Source organism: Alligator sinensis, unplaced genomic scaffold (assembly GCF_000455745.1).
Source record: "Alligator sinensis unplaced genomic scaffold, ASM45574v1 scaffold110_1, whole genome shotgun sequence".
In the NCBI taxonomy this organism is placed as follows: Eukaryota; Metazoa; Chordata; order Crocodylia; family Alligatoridae; genus Alligator; species Alligator sinensis.
Genome location: NW_005843122.1, coordinates 71,715 through 90,389, shown reverse-complemented (window position 1 = coordinate 90,389; position 18,675 = coordinate 71,715). Strand labels below are relative to the sequence as shown.

The following is an 18,675-nucleotide window of genomic DNA, read 5'->3' as shown; positions in this document are numbered from 1 at the left end:
AGAAGCAAACTTCCTCAAGCCCAGAACACACCAAAAGGATCCAGACTGTGCCATGACAAGAAATGCAAAACCTGCCAACACATCTCTGCCACCCCCACTGTTACTGCACCCCACAACAGAGCCAGCAGCATCCCAGGATCTTACAGCTGCACCTCCAGAAATGTAATATATCTCATCCAATGCACCAAATGCCCTGATGGAAAATACGTAGGAGAGACCAAACAACAACTGCACACCAGGATGAACGCACACCGGAAATCTATCAAAAACAGAAATACCCAATTACCTGTGGGGGCAAATTTCTCACAAGAAAACCACTCTCTCTCCAATCTCTCAGTCCTGATCCTCAACGGAAACTTACAAAACACTTCCCAGAGACGAGCCTATGAACTCCACTTCATCAACCTCCTGGATACTAAAAATCATGGACTAAATATAGACATTAGATTTATGACACATTATAACCTGCCTGACATCTGACTCCCCAGGTAGCTCTCCACTCTCTCCCCCCCCCCAGCCTCTCTCTCACCCATTGACTCCTCAATCTACATTTTCACTGACTACCTGTCTTGTATGCATACCAGCCCAGCCGCTGGCTGCTTTACTTTTCATTCCATCCAGGAAGAGCACACACCAACTGCTGAAACGTCCTTAGCCTGACGAAGGGTTTTGGAACCCGAAAGCTTGCTTAATAACTATTCTCCAACTATTTGGGTTGGTCTAATAAAAGATATCAGATTCACCCAAGGAACCTTGTCTGCCTATGTCCTTAGACCAACACGGTTACAACCTACACCCCTGTAACTACAGTGAAGGATTTTAGAGTAAATAAGAGGGAAAAAAACAGTTCATTATGGACATTCTGTTCTTTCACAGCATTTATCTTCCTGTCTAAATGTGTTTCCCGCAAGCTATGAAATTCTGCAGAAGGGAAACCCAACTATATTTTAGCAGCGAAAAGCAGAAAGAAGAATGTTAATCAGACTTATCAAGGCATCATGCCTACCCCTTGGACCCTGAACTAAGTTTGAAGATCCCAAGCATAAAGTGGAAAAATAGTAAAGATATGGGAGGGCATAAGCGAGTGTTAAACATATCACTAGTCAAAATTAGATAAGACAGACATGTGGTAGAAATCTGCCTTAAAAAAGACCTCCTGGGGTAGCAAGAGGAAGTGGAAGTCCAATCACCAATGCTTCTATGGAACTATGCTGACAGAAGATGGGCACAAATTTTCAAAGGAGCCCAACGTTATCAATGATCATGCCCTTCCCATGGTAATTCACAGAATTTGTGAGCCACTTCCACTGTGTTAAAATGGGGGAGAAAGCACTGGCTGCCCAATGAAACTACAAAGGGCAAATCTCCACAAGGAAAACCTCAGAGCTTTCATCTCCTTTGGCAAGGGCTTCATGATGGGGATAATAGGGGTGAATGGAATCCATAATACAGGATGATGATTGCTGGAATCTAATCTGTTCCGTAAATGTATGTCCCCTGAAATAAATGGGCTATCACGTGGGACCAATGGGTACTACTCAGCACAAGAATGAATCTTGACAAAATACAATGAAATTAAATAAAAGGTATATGTATCCTTGCATATAAAAATGTTGTGGATGACATCAGCAATAGCTCCAGGGTTAAAGTTTCTGGCTCTCTCAAACATTTATGAAAAAGATGACCAAATGAAATAGGCAAATACAGCTAAAAGACTATCATGAATGAATTTAACTTGCATGCAGCTGTGACATGCTAACTATAGGTACTGTGTTTTTAAAGTCATTGTGTCATTTGACAATATGTAAATCAAAATCATGTCTTATGTAACAGACACACAAACAACAGTAGCATCCTACCTCATTGTGAGAACTTTGTCCTCCTATATTCCAAACAATCAGATCATTCTGCGTGTTTTTAAAAAAACAGAATGATACAATAAGTACATTTCTTGTACAAGCATAATACCTGACACCAAAGGGTATGGACAAATGTAAATATTAACCTCTTTAAAGACAGAGAGGAGTGCTGCCTGGGAGCGCACTTCAGCTGTTATGATCTAACTTATAGCCTTATGATCCTGTATCAAACAAAAAGTCAGTTAAATCAGTTTAAATTAGATCCTGAATGAAACAGGATTAAAGCTGCAGGAGTTTTGCTACGCTTACATCATTACAGAAACATGCAGATGTAACAACTGCATCATGGCAGCTATTAGTATCCCTTAATACTGATACTATTGTTATGTCTGTCTATCACTCAACACATTTCTAAGGAGCATTTTTGTTCGTTAAGTAACTTTATGTCCTAAGCTGGGGGTATCCCTATATCTCTACTTTCATCAAAAAATATCAGAGCAAAGAGGTGCTCAAGAGGAAGAGGCGCTACAGTTAGCTCTTGAAATTAGAGGATACAATAATTTCCATTTTTGGAATGGAAAAGCACATATACTGACTAGGATGGCTATTAATTTGTTAATCTTTCACTGAGCAGTTATTTTCCCTGAAGACCTACAGGTTTATATTTCTAATCTTAAAAAGTTAGCAAACTTTTTTAAGAAGAGAAAACTTTGCAATTATTTTTCTTTGTTTAGCAACAAAATAAAAGCATTCTTCCAGTAACCTATTCCATGCAAGTTTGTTGGTACAGTAGACCCATAAATGAATTTAATATAATCTTTCAAGACAGTATTGGTCCAAGGGCAGAAAGGTTAGTATTTCAAGGTGTTTTAACCAAGGTCATAATTAAAACAAGTAGCAAGCAAAAATATTTTAATACAGATCTACAGACAGGAAGTGATTTGCCAGAAATCAGTTATACAATAATAGTATAACAATCTTATCTATTGCTGATGCCTTAACTATGATTAGACTGACAATGTGTATTGCATATTTGACAAAATAGTTTACAATTACAAATGCTGTATAATGCATATGTAAGGCAGTGGGTAGAAACATCATCTAGGTAAGATAAAGTGAAGGCCAAACTACAGTTCGGTCCAAGGTTTTTCCTCAGGGCCAACTTTATAAACAAAGATTTGAAACAAAAGAAAAGCAACTCGGAACAATCAGTCCCAGCCACGAGAAATGTTCCTAATTCTCAACAAACTAGGAGAGAAAGAGAGACACCTTTTCCCCTGGCTATCTTTTCCTGGGTGGCTTTAAACAAAGAACAACTCTCAGGGTCTTACCTCAGCCCTTATCTCGACATTGAACCAGAATGATTCTTAGACATCAGATCCCACTCTTATGTATATCCTGTCTGAAGACAGCAACTCCTCAGAATAAAGGGGGCTATAGCTTTTAACAGACATACTATTCATGCCAACATTACAGCCCAAACCTCTGCTTTAGTCTACATAAGTTGTTAATCATATATCTAAATTTGTGCCCATCACTGTGGATATAAATTATTTTCTATTGCATACAGTATACAGCTACCTATCTTTCCTCATGACAAGATGGGTAACTCTTGCAAAACAGCAAGTGCCTCCAACTCCCATTTGGCATCACTGGCAAATCCAGAGCATTCTCGATTTCTAAGGTATTAGCATATTTCAGGATCACATTTCAGAAATCAAGATCCTTCTAAAAGCATTGAACATCTTGTTTTATAAAAATTCAGTACTGTGGAAAGACCAAAAATATTCTGAAACAGACTAGCATTAGTTGCAGTATGAATGATGCACTTGGAATGTGTTTCAAAGTGGTGCAAGGATATGATACAAGTTGAGCTCTGATATGGGAAACAGAAGAAAATTATGATACTGAACTACTAAAATATATCTTTCAGAGAAAAAGCAAAGATGTGGACAACTATGAAGACAGACCTCCTAATGTTGGGTACTGTAATGAACAGGAGTGGGAAGAACATATTACTATGTTCTCTAATTCTTGTTGCAAGTACTGTACACAGTAGAAACCAATAGTTCAGGATACTAAAATATATGAATGAATTAAAAATAATGTTCATAATTCTTAAATATTGGAGGACCAACATAGGTACACACAAAACCAGGACACCTTGAAGTCAAACTAATATTCAGCAAGTAATTAGTTTGCTTTTTAAAAATTAAATTATTGAGTTTTATATACTGCATTATTGAAAATCTTGGAGCATACAAAGTTTGGAGAATTATTTTTAAACATTACTAAGAACTCAATCATGTCAAGTGTTCTCACCTCCCCTACAGAATGAAACTTTGGAGAAAAATGCACAGGACCAATATACAAATATTCCTCGCATGAGCAGATATCCTGAATTTCATTCCTCTCCTTCAGAAACTAGTTCTTTTTAACTTTTGTTCTGAAAATAAACCCTGAGATCCATATCAAGGCATAGTTCACAAAATTAATCAGGTTTTCTCTTGTAACATATTACTGTATATGTCAATGAATTTCTTTCAGGAAGTTCCCCTTCAAATGAGTCCTATGGCTGGATAAACATACTTTCCCAGGATCATCCATACCTGACTTAATGGCTGCTTTTCATTCTGTTCAAATGTAATTTTGGCCTCCGCTTTTGTTTTCTCCATAATCAATCCCCTTGTCTTTTGGAATTCGAGTTCCTTCTCAGCATTTTCTTTCTGTAACGTACATATCCATTTAGATGTTATGCATATTACTGGTGAAGAGAAACAAACATAACTCTTCCATAGCATGGTCTCAAAAATAAGTCTAAGAAATACTGGAAAGAACAAATAGGGAAGGAAACTATATGAAAGATGCTCAGTATAAGTGGTTACAAGCAGACAATTTTGGAAGTCTGAACAAATAATTCTATAAGGAATACCAACAGTTTACTGGACAGGATATAAATCAAATAGTGAGCAACAAATACTAAATTAAGTTCCAAATTGTTGTCTAATTATAATTTGGTGTAGCAATAGTGACAACACTTCAGAGAAATATTTTTTTTCTGTTTTTGTTTGTAAAGAGCTTTAGGAACACTCGAGTGCCTTACCATTTTCTAGCTATAGAGCAAGTGGGTAGAGAAAGAACTAGCACAAGTACATATGGTAATGACTATCAATCTGCTTTTAAGATTATATTACCTGAAATATTTGGACAAATAAAAAATAGCTGTGACTGCAGAAACAATTATTGCTAGACAACAAATGCAGATTAAAGCACTATTGGTAATCTCTAGATGCTAAAGTCCAGAAGAGCTATCAAGGTAACATGTTTTGTTTTTTTTTTTAAGTTCTACAAAAAAAATATACAACGTTTTCAAAAGAATTACATCTATTTCTGTCCTGAAACCACTACATTTGTATACATTTTTACCATTTACATTTTTACCAGCTAAAAATTTAAAGAACCCATTGACTCATTTTCCATCTCCTCCCTGCATATTGTGAATACTATATATTGTACCATATAATACAACCTACCTGATAGATACGGGACATTTCTGTCTGCATTTGGCCACTGTATATAGATATATAAGAGAAAGCACATTAAATTGTAAAGTGTAGAAATATGAATGTTAGAAAACCCATTATTTTTCTTAAAAAGGTAAACACACTTTACTGTAGACTCCTGAAATTCTAAAGCTGTTGCAGGTTCCACGGGATACAGATTCACACCACTGTCCTCTGTAATATCCAAGCTTAATCTGCAAAGTTAGAAATAAAAACAATGCACTGGGGTACAGCTTTTGATAATGTTCTACAGAGTTTAATTTCAAGCAAAGGGAGATATTCAATAGTTTAAATTACCTTTTACTTATTCCATATTATTTCTTACTAACATCCTTAATAAATTATTGTAGAAATATATTTTGATTCTTAAGTTTCACAACTTCGTATGTGGAATCTCATCTTGAGCAATGAATGGGTTCAGAATGCACGTTCTAGTTAGCATAAACACTACCTACTTAAGTACATTTTAGAATCTTAGCCCTTAGATACTGGAAGCGTCTACCCCTACAAGTGATATCCACAGGCACAGGTTAGGCATAGGTTTATGCCTAACAGGGACAGCTTCAGTATGGGATTCACAAGAGCCTGAATGCTGAATGGGAGGATGCCAAAACCAGCCAGCGGGAATGCTGAAGAGGGCGACATATCTGAAATCCTGTCTCACTCCAGAATTTAGGGCTGCAATGAAGCACTTAAGTAAGGCACATATAGAAGACTGAGATTCACAGCACAAACACCTCTTTCATAAAAGCACTTAAGTTGATCCTGACAGCACAGGTAACTCACTCTTTTTTAAAACACAGGTTTGGGTGTTGCCACTAGAGGCTAGTGGTTAGAGAACTTCAATGGCCACCTCACCCTGAATGGATTCAAACCTAGAAGCCCCTACTTCCCATGAGAAAAGCCTAACCACCAGGCTACAGGTTATTCTGTGCTGAGGACACTCTCAATCCTTCTTGATGAAGCCAGGCCATTAGAATAGGTAAGGCGGCAAAATTCATGGGACCACAGAAAGCATGTAAGCAAAGACTAAGCCTAACTTTTGCGGTGTGGGGTTACAGGGACACTTGAGTCTTAGGTCCCTGGTGCCAGGACTGTTTCTGTATTGTATCTGAAGACCACTAAATGTAAAAATGCAAAAACAGTATTTAAGTAGTTCAAAAAAGGCCACAGCAAGATCTCTTCACTACTTTTCTCTCTATTGGTTTTGTATGTGTGTGACATGACTGGCAATCATCATGAACAATAAACAGCCAATGGACAAATTAACAGTTCAAATATATTTTCCTCAAAATCATCAATCAAAAACCTTCAGAATAAAATTAATGGAAGTCTGAAATATTATAAAGATCTATATATTTTTTAATGCCTGTTCTCTATTCAGAAGGGAGGAAAGGGGGAGATATGTAGATTACAGCAGCAAGTGAAACTGAAAAACAGAATTATTTACAAGATTAAGAATTGTTAATTTAAAACAGATTTTTTTTTTTTTTATTAAAGGCAACATCTGCCTCAATTGTAAGAACAGCATACCATGGGTGCAGAGCAAGAGCAATACAATGCTGCAGCACTGAATCCAAAACTGATATCAACAAACTTTTCTAATAAGTGCAGTTACTTTCTCTTTTACCAAGCAGAGACAGCTTCACCAAGTTAAAGCAAACAGTTTAATAGAGACTACTGTCCAATAACAGCCAAAGTAAATTCATATTTTCAACTAAATGGGAAAAATTTGCAAAGTGAGCATGCAATATGGAAAGGAACTATTTAAACTAAAGACAATGCTGGCACAAGAAAAAAATGGTATCAACTGGCCATAAATAAAATGTAGGTTAGGAAGTAATAAGCTTTCTAATCATCAGAGGAATAAAATTCTGGAACACTGTCGCAAAAGGAGTGCTCTAGGGGAAGAAAAACTAATTCACTTTTCAAATGAAGATTTACTAGTTAATGAAAGGGAGAATATGATGCGACTGCCTGCAATAGCAGAGGACTGGACTCAGTGACCTAAGTGTTCTTAACTAGTGTTAAGTACCAATTCTGTAAAGCAAATAAAAAACAACCTGATCTTGTGTCCAGTCAAATAAAAAAGACTTCCCCTTTCTCTTGTTCTCTTTATGAATATATAAAAGAGCCAATACAGTTCTCTCCTGATGCAATCTTACAATTTTAAACTGTCCTGGACAAGTCTTCAGAAAACACACCATACAGCATTATTGTGCATGGATGACTTAATGCTTTTTCATTCTCATTTGTATGTTTCTATTAGGGTTGCAGTTCCTGTTAACTACATAGGAATCCTGTGCCTACATTCAGGGTGGAGCATCTCACAACTTTCCTTAGACAAAATGCCACATACCTTATTTACTTCAGTAGAAGACAAGGCTCCCTGCCCCTGCCCATTTAACACAAGGGAAAAAAGTACCATGCCTTACAATCGAGCATAAGGCAGTGGGGCAGGATGGGAAACGGCGTTAGGAGGTAGCTGATGGGGTTGGAACCAGAGTTGCTACCTGCCCCCACCTCTGTATGCTGTGGCACTCTCCTTCCCTGTAGCCCCCAGTCTCCCCCCAACACTACTTCGCTCTCTCTCTTCCCCCCGCTCCCCACCCCGGCCCGCTCCTCCTTACTGGGGCAGCATGAGGCTGCAAGGGGGCAGGCACAATGGCCAGTAAGTGGGGGGAGGGGAGGAATCCAATTTAAGATGATCCTCCAATCAGATTCCATCATGGAAAATTACAATACATTTATAAATGATCTGTGTATAGAAGCTAATTGGGGAAGGCCATCTTAAATTCAGGGTCATATTGTATTCAGGTAAATACGGTAATTACTTTCCTTTTTTTAACAACTTGCCAGGTAAAGAACACCTAGTACAGTAAAAGCTCTGTTATCCGGCATCCATGGGGAATGGGGGTGCCAGTTAATCAAATATGCTGGTTATCTGAGAATTATACTTAGTTCCAGCCTGGTGGGTTGGAGGCATCTTTGCCTGTTCGGGCCACTGCACCTCCTGCCGTGTCTGGTGTGGCAGGGCTTTCAATCCCTGGTGTCAGTGTGCTGGAGGGCAGGGAGGGGGGACCCGTGCAGACTGCTTTGCCCTGGGCTGTGGTCCACAAGGAAGAAGAGGGACTTGATTCGCAGTGGCAAAACCAGAAGTGCCACGGTGGAACAGATGCCACCTAATAGAGCATTCCGGATGGTAAAGTGCCGGATAACACAGCTTTTACTGTACTCCAATTCTGAAGAACATCTATATTAGCAAACCACTGTAATAGCCAAACAATTTCAGCTATCAATAAATACAGGAAATATTTTTTGTTTTGTTTTGTTTTGTTTTTTTTTGGGGGGGGGGGGGGTTGCATTTGACCTCAAGAATTGCAACTGCCTCTTATAGAAAACTCTCAAGCATTACTTACATCACACTGTGTAGTGAGCATACCTGTTGGGATCTTGTAATAAATCTACTGCTTCTCTTAGCTGATCTATCATTGCTATATCAATATTTGGCTCTTCTGATGAATTTGTGCTATAGCAGGAAACAAGCACAAGAAACAAAGACATTGCAATGAGTTTCAGAGAAGCTAGGATTTAATTTGATGGAATATATTTTGAAATTGGCTGCTTAAATTAAGCAAATGATGTATGTTCTGAAGACAGTGAGTTCATAAAAATCTCTCCCCTTTCCCCAGCTCCCTACATACTAAGCAGATAATGATTCCTCCTGTACAGCATTTTAATTATTTTAAACAGCCTCAGATCTGAAGCTGAAATAATATATTAACTACAATGCATTACACCTTGCTTATTCTATAAGTAAAAAGATAACAGCAAAACAGGCTTTACCTTGTTTTCTCATGTCTAATACTTTCAGACATTTAGAAACTGTCTTTACTCCACTAGCCAGTTCAACCAAGGTATTTTTTCTTTTAGTATTTGTCAAATACTGATTTTACATCTGAACTTACAGCATCTTCAATACAGAGTTCATTATCATGCTAAATTATGTTGTATATACTCTAATCAATGACTGAGGTTTATCATCAATGTTTTAATCACAATTAAATACTATTATAGTAGAGCACATTAAAAATGGGCAAGACAGTAGGATTTTCCTCTAATCACTGTTTTTAAGATCTGTGTTTGATCTGCCTTAAAAATGATGTAATGACATTTAAATAGGGGCAGTCAGTTAACAGTAACCAAAAAATACTTGTTTCCTTTAAAAATAATAACATTATTCATTCTTAGACAAATATATTAAATACTTTTGACCATATTAATAACATTTTACAGATAGCAAAATTATATATATAAGTGTATATATTTTATTATTTTATATATATTTATATACACTTCGTGCTTTTAAGTATAGAGAATGAGAAGCTGATAAGGAAATTCCCTAAAAGCAGAATTCATTCTGGTTATCTAGTAAAATTATATGGATTATATCTTTTAGGTATATAAATACTTACATGTCTTCTGTTTGCCATTGTGTGTCCTCTTCTATTCGTAATAATTCATCACATTCCTCTGCTCTTCCCTACGAATAGACATACTGAAGTTAAGACGACAACTTTGCAATTAAGAACAGATAATAAGTTTCATTTCAGCCTCAGCAGTGACCTAGTTCATTTATGAATTTTGAGTGGTTAGATGAAGCAATCTAAGATCTGTGTTTCATTCCTACCTCTCCACCCCCATTCTAGGATACCCCATTTGGATACACCATCTTTTATTAAAATGTTAGATTTTATTGAGGTCAATTGTCCTTAGCCTCTTTTAAAGGTAAAAAGAAGCCAAATAACCATAAGAATTATATTCCTGAATGCCCCATATTTCACCCATGTCCTTCTGGCATAGGCAAACATTAATCATCAATTAAAGCAGAAGCTGATTTTTCTCTCCATTCCACCATTAGGAGTAACTCTAATGAAATCAATAGGGGAAAAGGGGATGGGAACAACACTAAGAAAAAAATAAACCCCAACTTTAAATTCCTCTGCTTTCACAAAATATGGCTTGAGAAAGTAAGAGTTCTATCATGTGAACTAAAGAGTTCAGCAAATTCTGCCACTTAACCAACAAGGGAAATACCCTGCCCGAAGACTGCTCTTGCTGTAGTAGGGCTGTTAACTACAGCCTGTACACTGGTCTCAGCTGTCAATATAGCAAGGTGGTATTAAAATCCAAATCCTTTAAGAGTGCTAATCTGGGCAACATTTTCACTATACAACTTGTGCACAAATGAACCAGGACTGGTAACACTCTTCATAACTATGTGCAAGAGGTGCTGACTTGTAGCTGTGCTGAAATCACTCTTGGAAAAACACCAACCAACATATACTACAGGGACAGTAACATGCCACAAAGTGTGCAATGTTGGCAGCAGATCATGTGCCACTCAACTTCAGTGTGGGAAAGAAATAAAGGAAGAAATATTCTTCCTCTTACCCTTGCTGATTCACCTTCACTTGCATATTTACTCAAGTTTTGTATGTGGGAAAAGCATGTCACCTTTAATGCCTCTATGTTGACCTGACTTTATGACACACACACTGCCGTAGAAAGGTGATGTGACCAGTAGTTAATGTTTATAAAGTTTAGAAGCTGTAAAGCATTATATAAGTATTAATCAGAGCTAGGAGATTTATTATTATTATTATTTACCATTATTATTTGTGAATACTTCTTTTGATAATATAATTAAAGAAAACAAAGGAAATATTTTGGTTGTTTGTTCATGTTGCCTAAAAATATACATTTTTGCCCAGGACACTGGAGGTGGTAAATTAGAAAAGGGTTGGGGGGGGAGGAGGGAATGGACAGGACACCATAACACTTGTATTTTTCTTCAAACTTTTCCAGTACAAAAAGGTTTTATAAAGTGAAAAAGATCTGAAAAATCCTCTGCATGCATCTCCCACCCTCCATTTTCAATTCTTCCCACCCCACAGAACAAGGAAGAGGTTGAAAATGAGAGCAAGCTAGACTGAAAGAGAAAGTTAACTTTCATTTTGAAAAAAATCTCTCTCATAAGAGATGCATCTCATATAAGAGAAGAAATCAAAGGTGAGAAGAAATCTAGAAGAAAGGGAAGAAAGCCCAAAGCTAATAACATATGGCTTCAGCACTCATTTGATGTCTTCCTAATACAGCGTGGCAAAAATATCCCCCAAATATCCATGATTAATCTAGTGAACTGGATATAGTTCACCCCCCAATGACTTCACAAGTATTTGCTTCAATTAGCTTTGGTAAATAAAATAACCAAATCATAATTAGCTTTCTGATGTATCTGCAAATTCAATCTGAAAAATATCAAAATAAATCACTGCTTTAAAATGTATAGTGTGTACCTTTTACAAATGAAACCTACATCTATCTCTGAGATGTGAATAATATGTATTAAAGTTATATCAAATAAGAATGCATGTCTAGTAGAAAACAATGATTAAACCAAAGCTTCCTGACAAGTGATTTAAATTGTGATTTAAATCATTATTTAAATCGATTTGATTTAAACCATATCCACCCTGTCTGTAACCATAATGGAATACATTAGTTTTAAATAGAACCCGGCAGGACTATCCAGCAAATATATTTTCATAGGCAAACAAACACCGTTCAAAGCTTGGCATATAAAGTTCCAGAGAAATCCTTCTATTGATCAACTTATCTGTGTATTAAATCATTTTTGGACAGATTTAATCACATAAGCTATATTACATAATGAACTAAATTAATTTCATGCGTTACAATATGACTCTATTCATTAGTGATTTATATGGATTTTAATGCAACTTTTTCAAAGACATATTACCCAGATACATTACGCAAAACCCAATGCTACAATTAAAAAAAAAGCAGCAGACTTTAAGGAAATCAGGGACCACTCAACTCAAAAAACCACAAAAGGGGTATAACTTTGCAATTTATGATAACAATTCATAGAATCATTATGAAAAACAGCTAGACGTGTAAGCAAACTAAACCATTCCCCAGGCAGATGAAATTTACACAGCTGGACACAGCAGGCTGATAACCAAAGTGCTCATTAACCATGGCAAGAATACAAGAGCAATATTTTTACAGGGATTAACTAGCTACCCACAAGGAAAGTAAAGGGGCAAAGCCAGAACTTGGACCATGTGCAGTCATACACACCTTAAAGCCACCTTAGCTTTTGTTGGCAATGATGCAGATCACGTATATTAGTGTATAAGCAAAATATTGATTAGAAAATTCACTGTCTACAAACAGACGCTTAAGAAAGGCAGTCACTGAATCTTACTGCAAGTATTTTTCTAGAGACAGTACTTTGTTCAGCTTACCAAAAAGTAGGTGATATCCTTTGTCTTTAAAGATTTCCACATTTCTCCCATGAACTAAAATATTTCCCTAGCTACATCCATTTTTCATATTCCACCATCTTTTCATAATTTTTGAGACCTAAGCACCATTGTAAACTTTGCACCTTCGAAACAATTACCCAATTAAAAATATAAGAAAAACTCACATAGGCAAGTGCTGCAAAACTTGCCCAGGAGAGAACTGCCCTATAGTAATTTTATTTAAAAAACAAGGTCAAATTTTAAGGGGAGGAGATGATGCCTTTCACAAGGATTAGAGTAAGAGTTATGGGTAACATGACCTTCTAACTTTAAAATAATGGTGATGATTAATCTATCTGCTTATGTTTTCACTCTGTGACTCTAAACCGATGACAATGAATATCAACTGCACTTCTCTTATTAATAACACTGTGCCAGCAGTTTGTCATTTCTGCTTCCTCTGTGCTTATGAAAGTAGTATTGAGATTCTTTTTCATTCAATATAAATCAGACTTGCCTTGATATAGCTTATAAATTCAGCAGTGAGGGTATCTGATCCATCAGCAAACTGGTTTCCTGCTTCTCTTGATTTATCATTGTCAATTAGAGGAGGTGATCCCTGATGAAATTCCACTAATGGGAAATGGAATAAAAAACACAAAGATATAAAAATGATTTCTGACCCAGCATTAACTGTTCAACTGAATTTAAATCAGGTTTAGTGAAGAACCTTCTTAAATGCAGTAGGGCTCAGTAACACAGCTGAAATCTAAATCTAAAAAGACACAAGAATTGTCAAAATAGAAACTTAAAACTTATGGACTACGCTGGACTGAACCTAAAAAAAATATGTGAAAGTTGTATGCATAAAGCCTTTGTGTTCAAATATGTGGACAGATTTCAACCTTATACAAGTGCAACTCACAAACAACGCTACTGTTGTCCATGGAATCGCTTCCAAGCTACACCAGCATGAGAGGAGGAAGCAGTCTATTTTAAAGACACAACAAATACCATTAACAGCATAGAAATGGAAATACACAGACTAGGGTAAATTTAAGACAGTCTAGGAAGCAGATGCCTGACCCTCTGACACTTCCCAGAGACGAGCCTATGAACTCCATTTCATCAACCTCCTGGATACTAGAGATCATGGACTAAATGTAGACATTGGATTTTTGATACATTATAATCTGCCTGGCAACTGACTCCCCAGCCCAGCCCCTGGCTTGTTTACTTTTCATTCCATCCAGGAAGAGCACACACCAACTGCTGAAACTTCCTTAGCCTGACGAAGGGTTTTTGAACCCGAAAGCTTGCTTAATAACTATTCTCCAACTATTTGGGTTGGTCTAATAAAAGATATCAAATTCACCCAAGGAACCTTGTCTGCCTATGACCCTCTTATTTGCACTTTAATCCAACCTCAGCGTTACGTTATTATAATGAGTACTTCTGAATTCTTCTAATACCACTCAAAAGCAACCAATACAGAACATGTCAGCCTATTCCAATACTGTATTTACTCATGTACTACACAGACCTTTTCCCCAAAATCAGCCCTCCAAAATTTCAGTGAGCATTTTAAGCAGAGAAACTAATTTTTCTTCACTGGAACAAAAGCAGCAAAGACTACAAGTATGAAGACACCATGCTCTAATGGCTAATGTGATACTTGCACATAGTTGTTTTCCACAGTTAGTCTGGTTAAGTTTGTGCAGACCCGACAGCATAATTTGTATCAATAAAGAAAATGGTGTGTAATTTAGAAAAGTAAATTTTTACTTAGATATTTTTATTTTTATTCATACATTGAAAGTAATACAACACTTTTCAAGTTCTGAAGGGACTCAGAACTTTTATTCAATTTCAAATAAAATTCAAAGTACTGATTTTGACCTATACAACCCTAAGTTGATTTGACCACCAGAGAAACTGATTCTCCATATTCATGTTGCTAAAGGTCAGGTGAGGTGTCTGTATTTTGAATTTATTTGGTATTTGGAAACAAGGCAGGCACTTCTGAATCTCCATCTTAATTAATTCAGGACATGGACAGAAAACATTTTCTTCTTGATGGGGTTTGCCTGCAGTAGGATTAATGTGGCTTACATGTCATTTTTAATACTAAGGCAGACAAGTTCTTTGGGTAATTTTTAATACTAAAGTATACACACACTCAGAGCCTGCCAGTAGGTGTATTTTAGAATTAAAGAAAACAAAGTAGTCTAATGATAGTAGGCAAATGAAGTCTGTAAAATGGGATTAATAAGAAGGTTTCTGACCTGTGCTAAGGGGCTGGTACATAGTCTCAGAAATACAAACAAAAACATGCTTCATAATTAAAATATTTCAGGGAAAAGCGTGGTAAACTAAAAGTGTGTATTTTAAGTACATGTTTGAGGAAGCTTAGAAAATTGTGTTGGGATTTTTTGTAGACTACACCCATAACAGTATTACATACAGAATTCCTGTTATTGTTAACTTTCTCCCCTTTGTATTCATACCTTTTAATGAGTTTGTGTTGTGACCCAAATCTTCCTTTATAATTTGATCTTCTTCCATAATGTTTGACATTGGCACATTAAGGCTGAGGGTATCTTCATCAGATGGCTAAGAATAAGAAAGAAAAACTTTAATTGAAAATTAAAACATGAATGAAATGACAAATTATATGTTTATTAGAGATTCAATTTTTTAAAAGATTCTATAGTAACCTAGAGCTAGGAGGCTATTTGTCCTATATAGCTACTCATAATTCAGTGCTATTTAGGAAAATGGTCAAGTTTATTGCCTTTGTTTAAACCTATACATGCAAACTATGGAAAAACTCAAGTAAAGTTTAGTTACACCTGCATTTTTTTTAAAGATGCCATCATGACTATCTGTGCCTATCTGCATTTGCTCAAAACAGTTACAGTATGGCTTTATATAACCTGACACAGTCTTTTAGATTAATACAAATTGTATAAATTATTTTCAAAAATAACAATAGTTATTAAAGACTTAATTTAAAAAACAAACAAAAAACTCTAAAAAGGTTCTTGTCAACTCATGTGATTGTTATTGCTTGTTTTAACATCCTTGCCAAAAAAAGAAAATTAATTTTGCCCGATACATTCAGGAATTTGAACAACCTTTCCCAAGAATGACAAAAGTTAACAGTGAATTAACTTAATTTTTTCACAACTCATCCTATGTGTTAATTATTTAAATCAATATATATATGTGGGAGCATTCATTTACTTAGATTTAAAATAAAAATAAAAGGTCCTCATACAAAAAACTCAGGGTACAATAATAATTACAATAGCAGAGTGCTGAAACCCAACAACTTGCAAATAGTTACCTATGAGAAATAAATTAACTCAGGCAGTCATTAAACCAGGCAAACAGTAAAGAACCTTTCCAGTCTTGCTGGGACATATCATCCCTCCCACAAATCCTGTCATTTACCATAGTTGGCTTTTGCAGTGCATCCAGAAAGCCAACATATTCAGGTTATTTTTTACCAGAAATTCAAACCTCAGCTATAATTTATCAATTCTTATTTTTAAATATTGCAATTCTGTGATGCACTCTCACAAACAATCAAAATTCTGAACATTAAAGATTAGGCAAGGGGTGCACATGCGTGCGGTTTAGGAAAAAATTTAGAGTGTTCAAAGGCAAATGCATTCTACCTCGTTTGCAATCAAATCATTTCTTTCATGGGCTTTTTAAGTCTGGGTTTTTAAATAGGACCAGTTGTCTACACTGTTCTGCAACTCATTCCCAAGGGTTTCCAGTATCCTACCATATATGACATCTCCAAACCAATTCTGAGTATTCAAAAATCATCACAATACTTTCACAGATGAGATACTGTATCTCATTTTCTTCAGCTAACAACAGAAGCTATAGACTTAGACTTAACACAGATCAAAAGGCAGACAAGATGAAGAGTACATTTTTTTATATTAAAAACATAACACTACTCTAGCGTGAAAGCCAAACAAGTTTCGGTCCTGATGAAGCCTTGTAAAAGGTACCTCAATCCTATTCTACACAGCTGGTGCTAATGTACATTCTGGGATGAAGTGGTGGACCAACATCTAAATCTGCACTATCATGGTAAGTCCTAGTCTTCTTATCCATACCTCACATACCACTGTTAATGGAATAAAAATACTCAGTTGTTCTAATTATTTTTAAACTCGAGAAGGAAGCCTTAAACAAAAAAAGGTGAAAAAAGGGTTATCTTTTATTCCTAGAGAATAATGAGACACAGGTAAAGGTGATATTATTGGAAAAACAGGATTCATTATCTCACAATTGCCAAATTTATTTTTTTCTTATAAAAAATAAATGAAATTATCTCTGTGTGTGTAATACTGGAACTGTCCATACGTTCTTAAGCTTTAAAGAAATTACCCTTTGCAGCACTGTCAGAACAGCTAAATAGACTACATCCAACTTGCTCATTCATTCCATTATCCTCTGCCTACATTCTGTATGGGCCCAAGTGAATATTTGCAAGCTTCCTAAAATGTACATCAATATTAAATTAAATAAAAACTTCACATCATGTGAATGAAGGATCCCCTTATTTAAATTACACAAAATATTACACATTTTATTAAAAAAAAAATGTTTTTCACTCCATGAACATAGAGTGTTATAAATGTTCTCAAATATGAAGTGTCAGGGCTGGATTGTTGCTGTAGCCATGATGATCCAGGGAAATATATAAGCAGCAAGGGTTTCTTTGGTGATATCTTTTATTGGACCAACTGTAGAGAGAGTATATATCACAAAAAATCCCTTGATTCTCACACATTCCTGGACTATCTGGACCATCCAGTTGGGTCTAATCTGTTTCCTAACTATATAGTTGGTCCAATTAATGATAGAACTAAAAAGCCCCCTGTTTCTGAAATAGGAAGATAAATGAAGTTGCAGTTTGTTTTGATGTTTTTAACAAGCTGTTGGATATATTAGTTATATTAAGTTATAAAAATGTGCAGTGGTAATCACAATGCACAATAAACATTTTGCAAAGTTTGCTTAGTGACACAGGTGTAGTAAGAGAGAAGAAGTGATGTCATTTACTACTACACACATTTGGGATTCATGATTATCACCTCCCACTTTCTCTACTAGGAGGCAGATACAAAGGGATAAATGAATAAATAAATGCCATATAATTAGTATTCGTAGTACAAAAAAGGGGCTGTTTCACCCTTGTAATTTCCTTAGCACTTCTTCTCCAATGTAGGGCTGTTTAAATTTAATTACATGAGAACAATCCATCATTAAAGATGTTATTTACAGCCCCAGATAAAGCTATACAATAACAGTTCTTCATTAACAAAGTTAATCAAGTTAAGTAAATATGTTGGAAAACAAAATAATTTGTCACACTCCTTCAATGGAATTTATGTTCTCAGGACTGTCAGAAACCTATTAAAAACCTGGTCTAAAATGACTGTGATTTTGCTTCATTTCTTGTAGGAAACTTGCCAAAATATTTGGTGATTGATGTATTTTTAATGCTCTAACGTTTTAAATTAAAACAAAACAGTCTATACCTTTTGTAGTGAATGTTCATTATTTTCAGTTTGCTTTATTATCCATAAAATCTATTACACTACCTTCTAAGCAGCAACTTCTTTATTTTCTGACAGGTAGATAAGCACTTAGATAAGCACTAATAATCATTAAAGCTTTCTAAGAGGAAAAAATGCATTTCTTTATTGTGATCTGAAGGCTTTCACTTAAATCAGACCAAAAGTCCTATGGAAGTTTGGCCAAGTTTCTGAAAATCTACCCTTTGGAGAATATTTGCTCCTCCTTCACTTTTATATACTTAGTACCAAAAAGTGTGGGTAACGTGTGCAAAGCACAATACAGTCATGTCCAGGGATGCCTGGACTAGTA

General features: G+C 35.8%; 1 protein-coding gene across 1 annotated transcript in view; it reads right to left on the bottom strand.

Annotated features, from left to right (window-relative positions):
- Positions 1-18,675, bottom strand: part of LRCH1 (leucine rich repeats and calponin homology domain containing 1) — a 125,321-nt gene that overhangs the window by 52,845 nt on the left and 53,801 nt on the right. The window contains exons 8-14 of the mRNA XM_025193891.1: positions 15,264-15,369; positions 13,274-13,389; positions 9,898-9,965; positions 8,865-8,951; positions 5,527-5,616; positions 5,393-5,429; positions 4,469-4,585 (exon numbers count right to left, since the gene is read on the bottom strand). Of these exons, the coding sequence (XP_025049676.1) occupies positions 4,469-4,585; positions 5,393-5,429; positions 5,527-5,616; positions 8,865-8,951; positions 9,898-9,965; positions 13,274-13,389; positions 15,264-15,369 (621 nt within the window). The remainder of the gene's footprint in view (positions 1-4,468; positions 4,586-5,392; positions 5,430-5,526; positions 5,617-8,864; positions 8,952-9,897; positions 9,966-13,273; positions 13,390-15,263; positions 15,370-18,675) is intronic.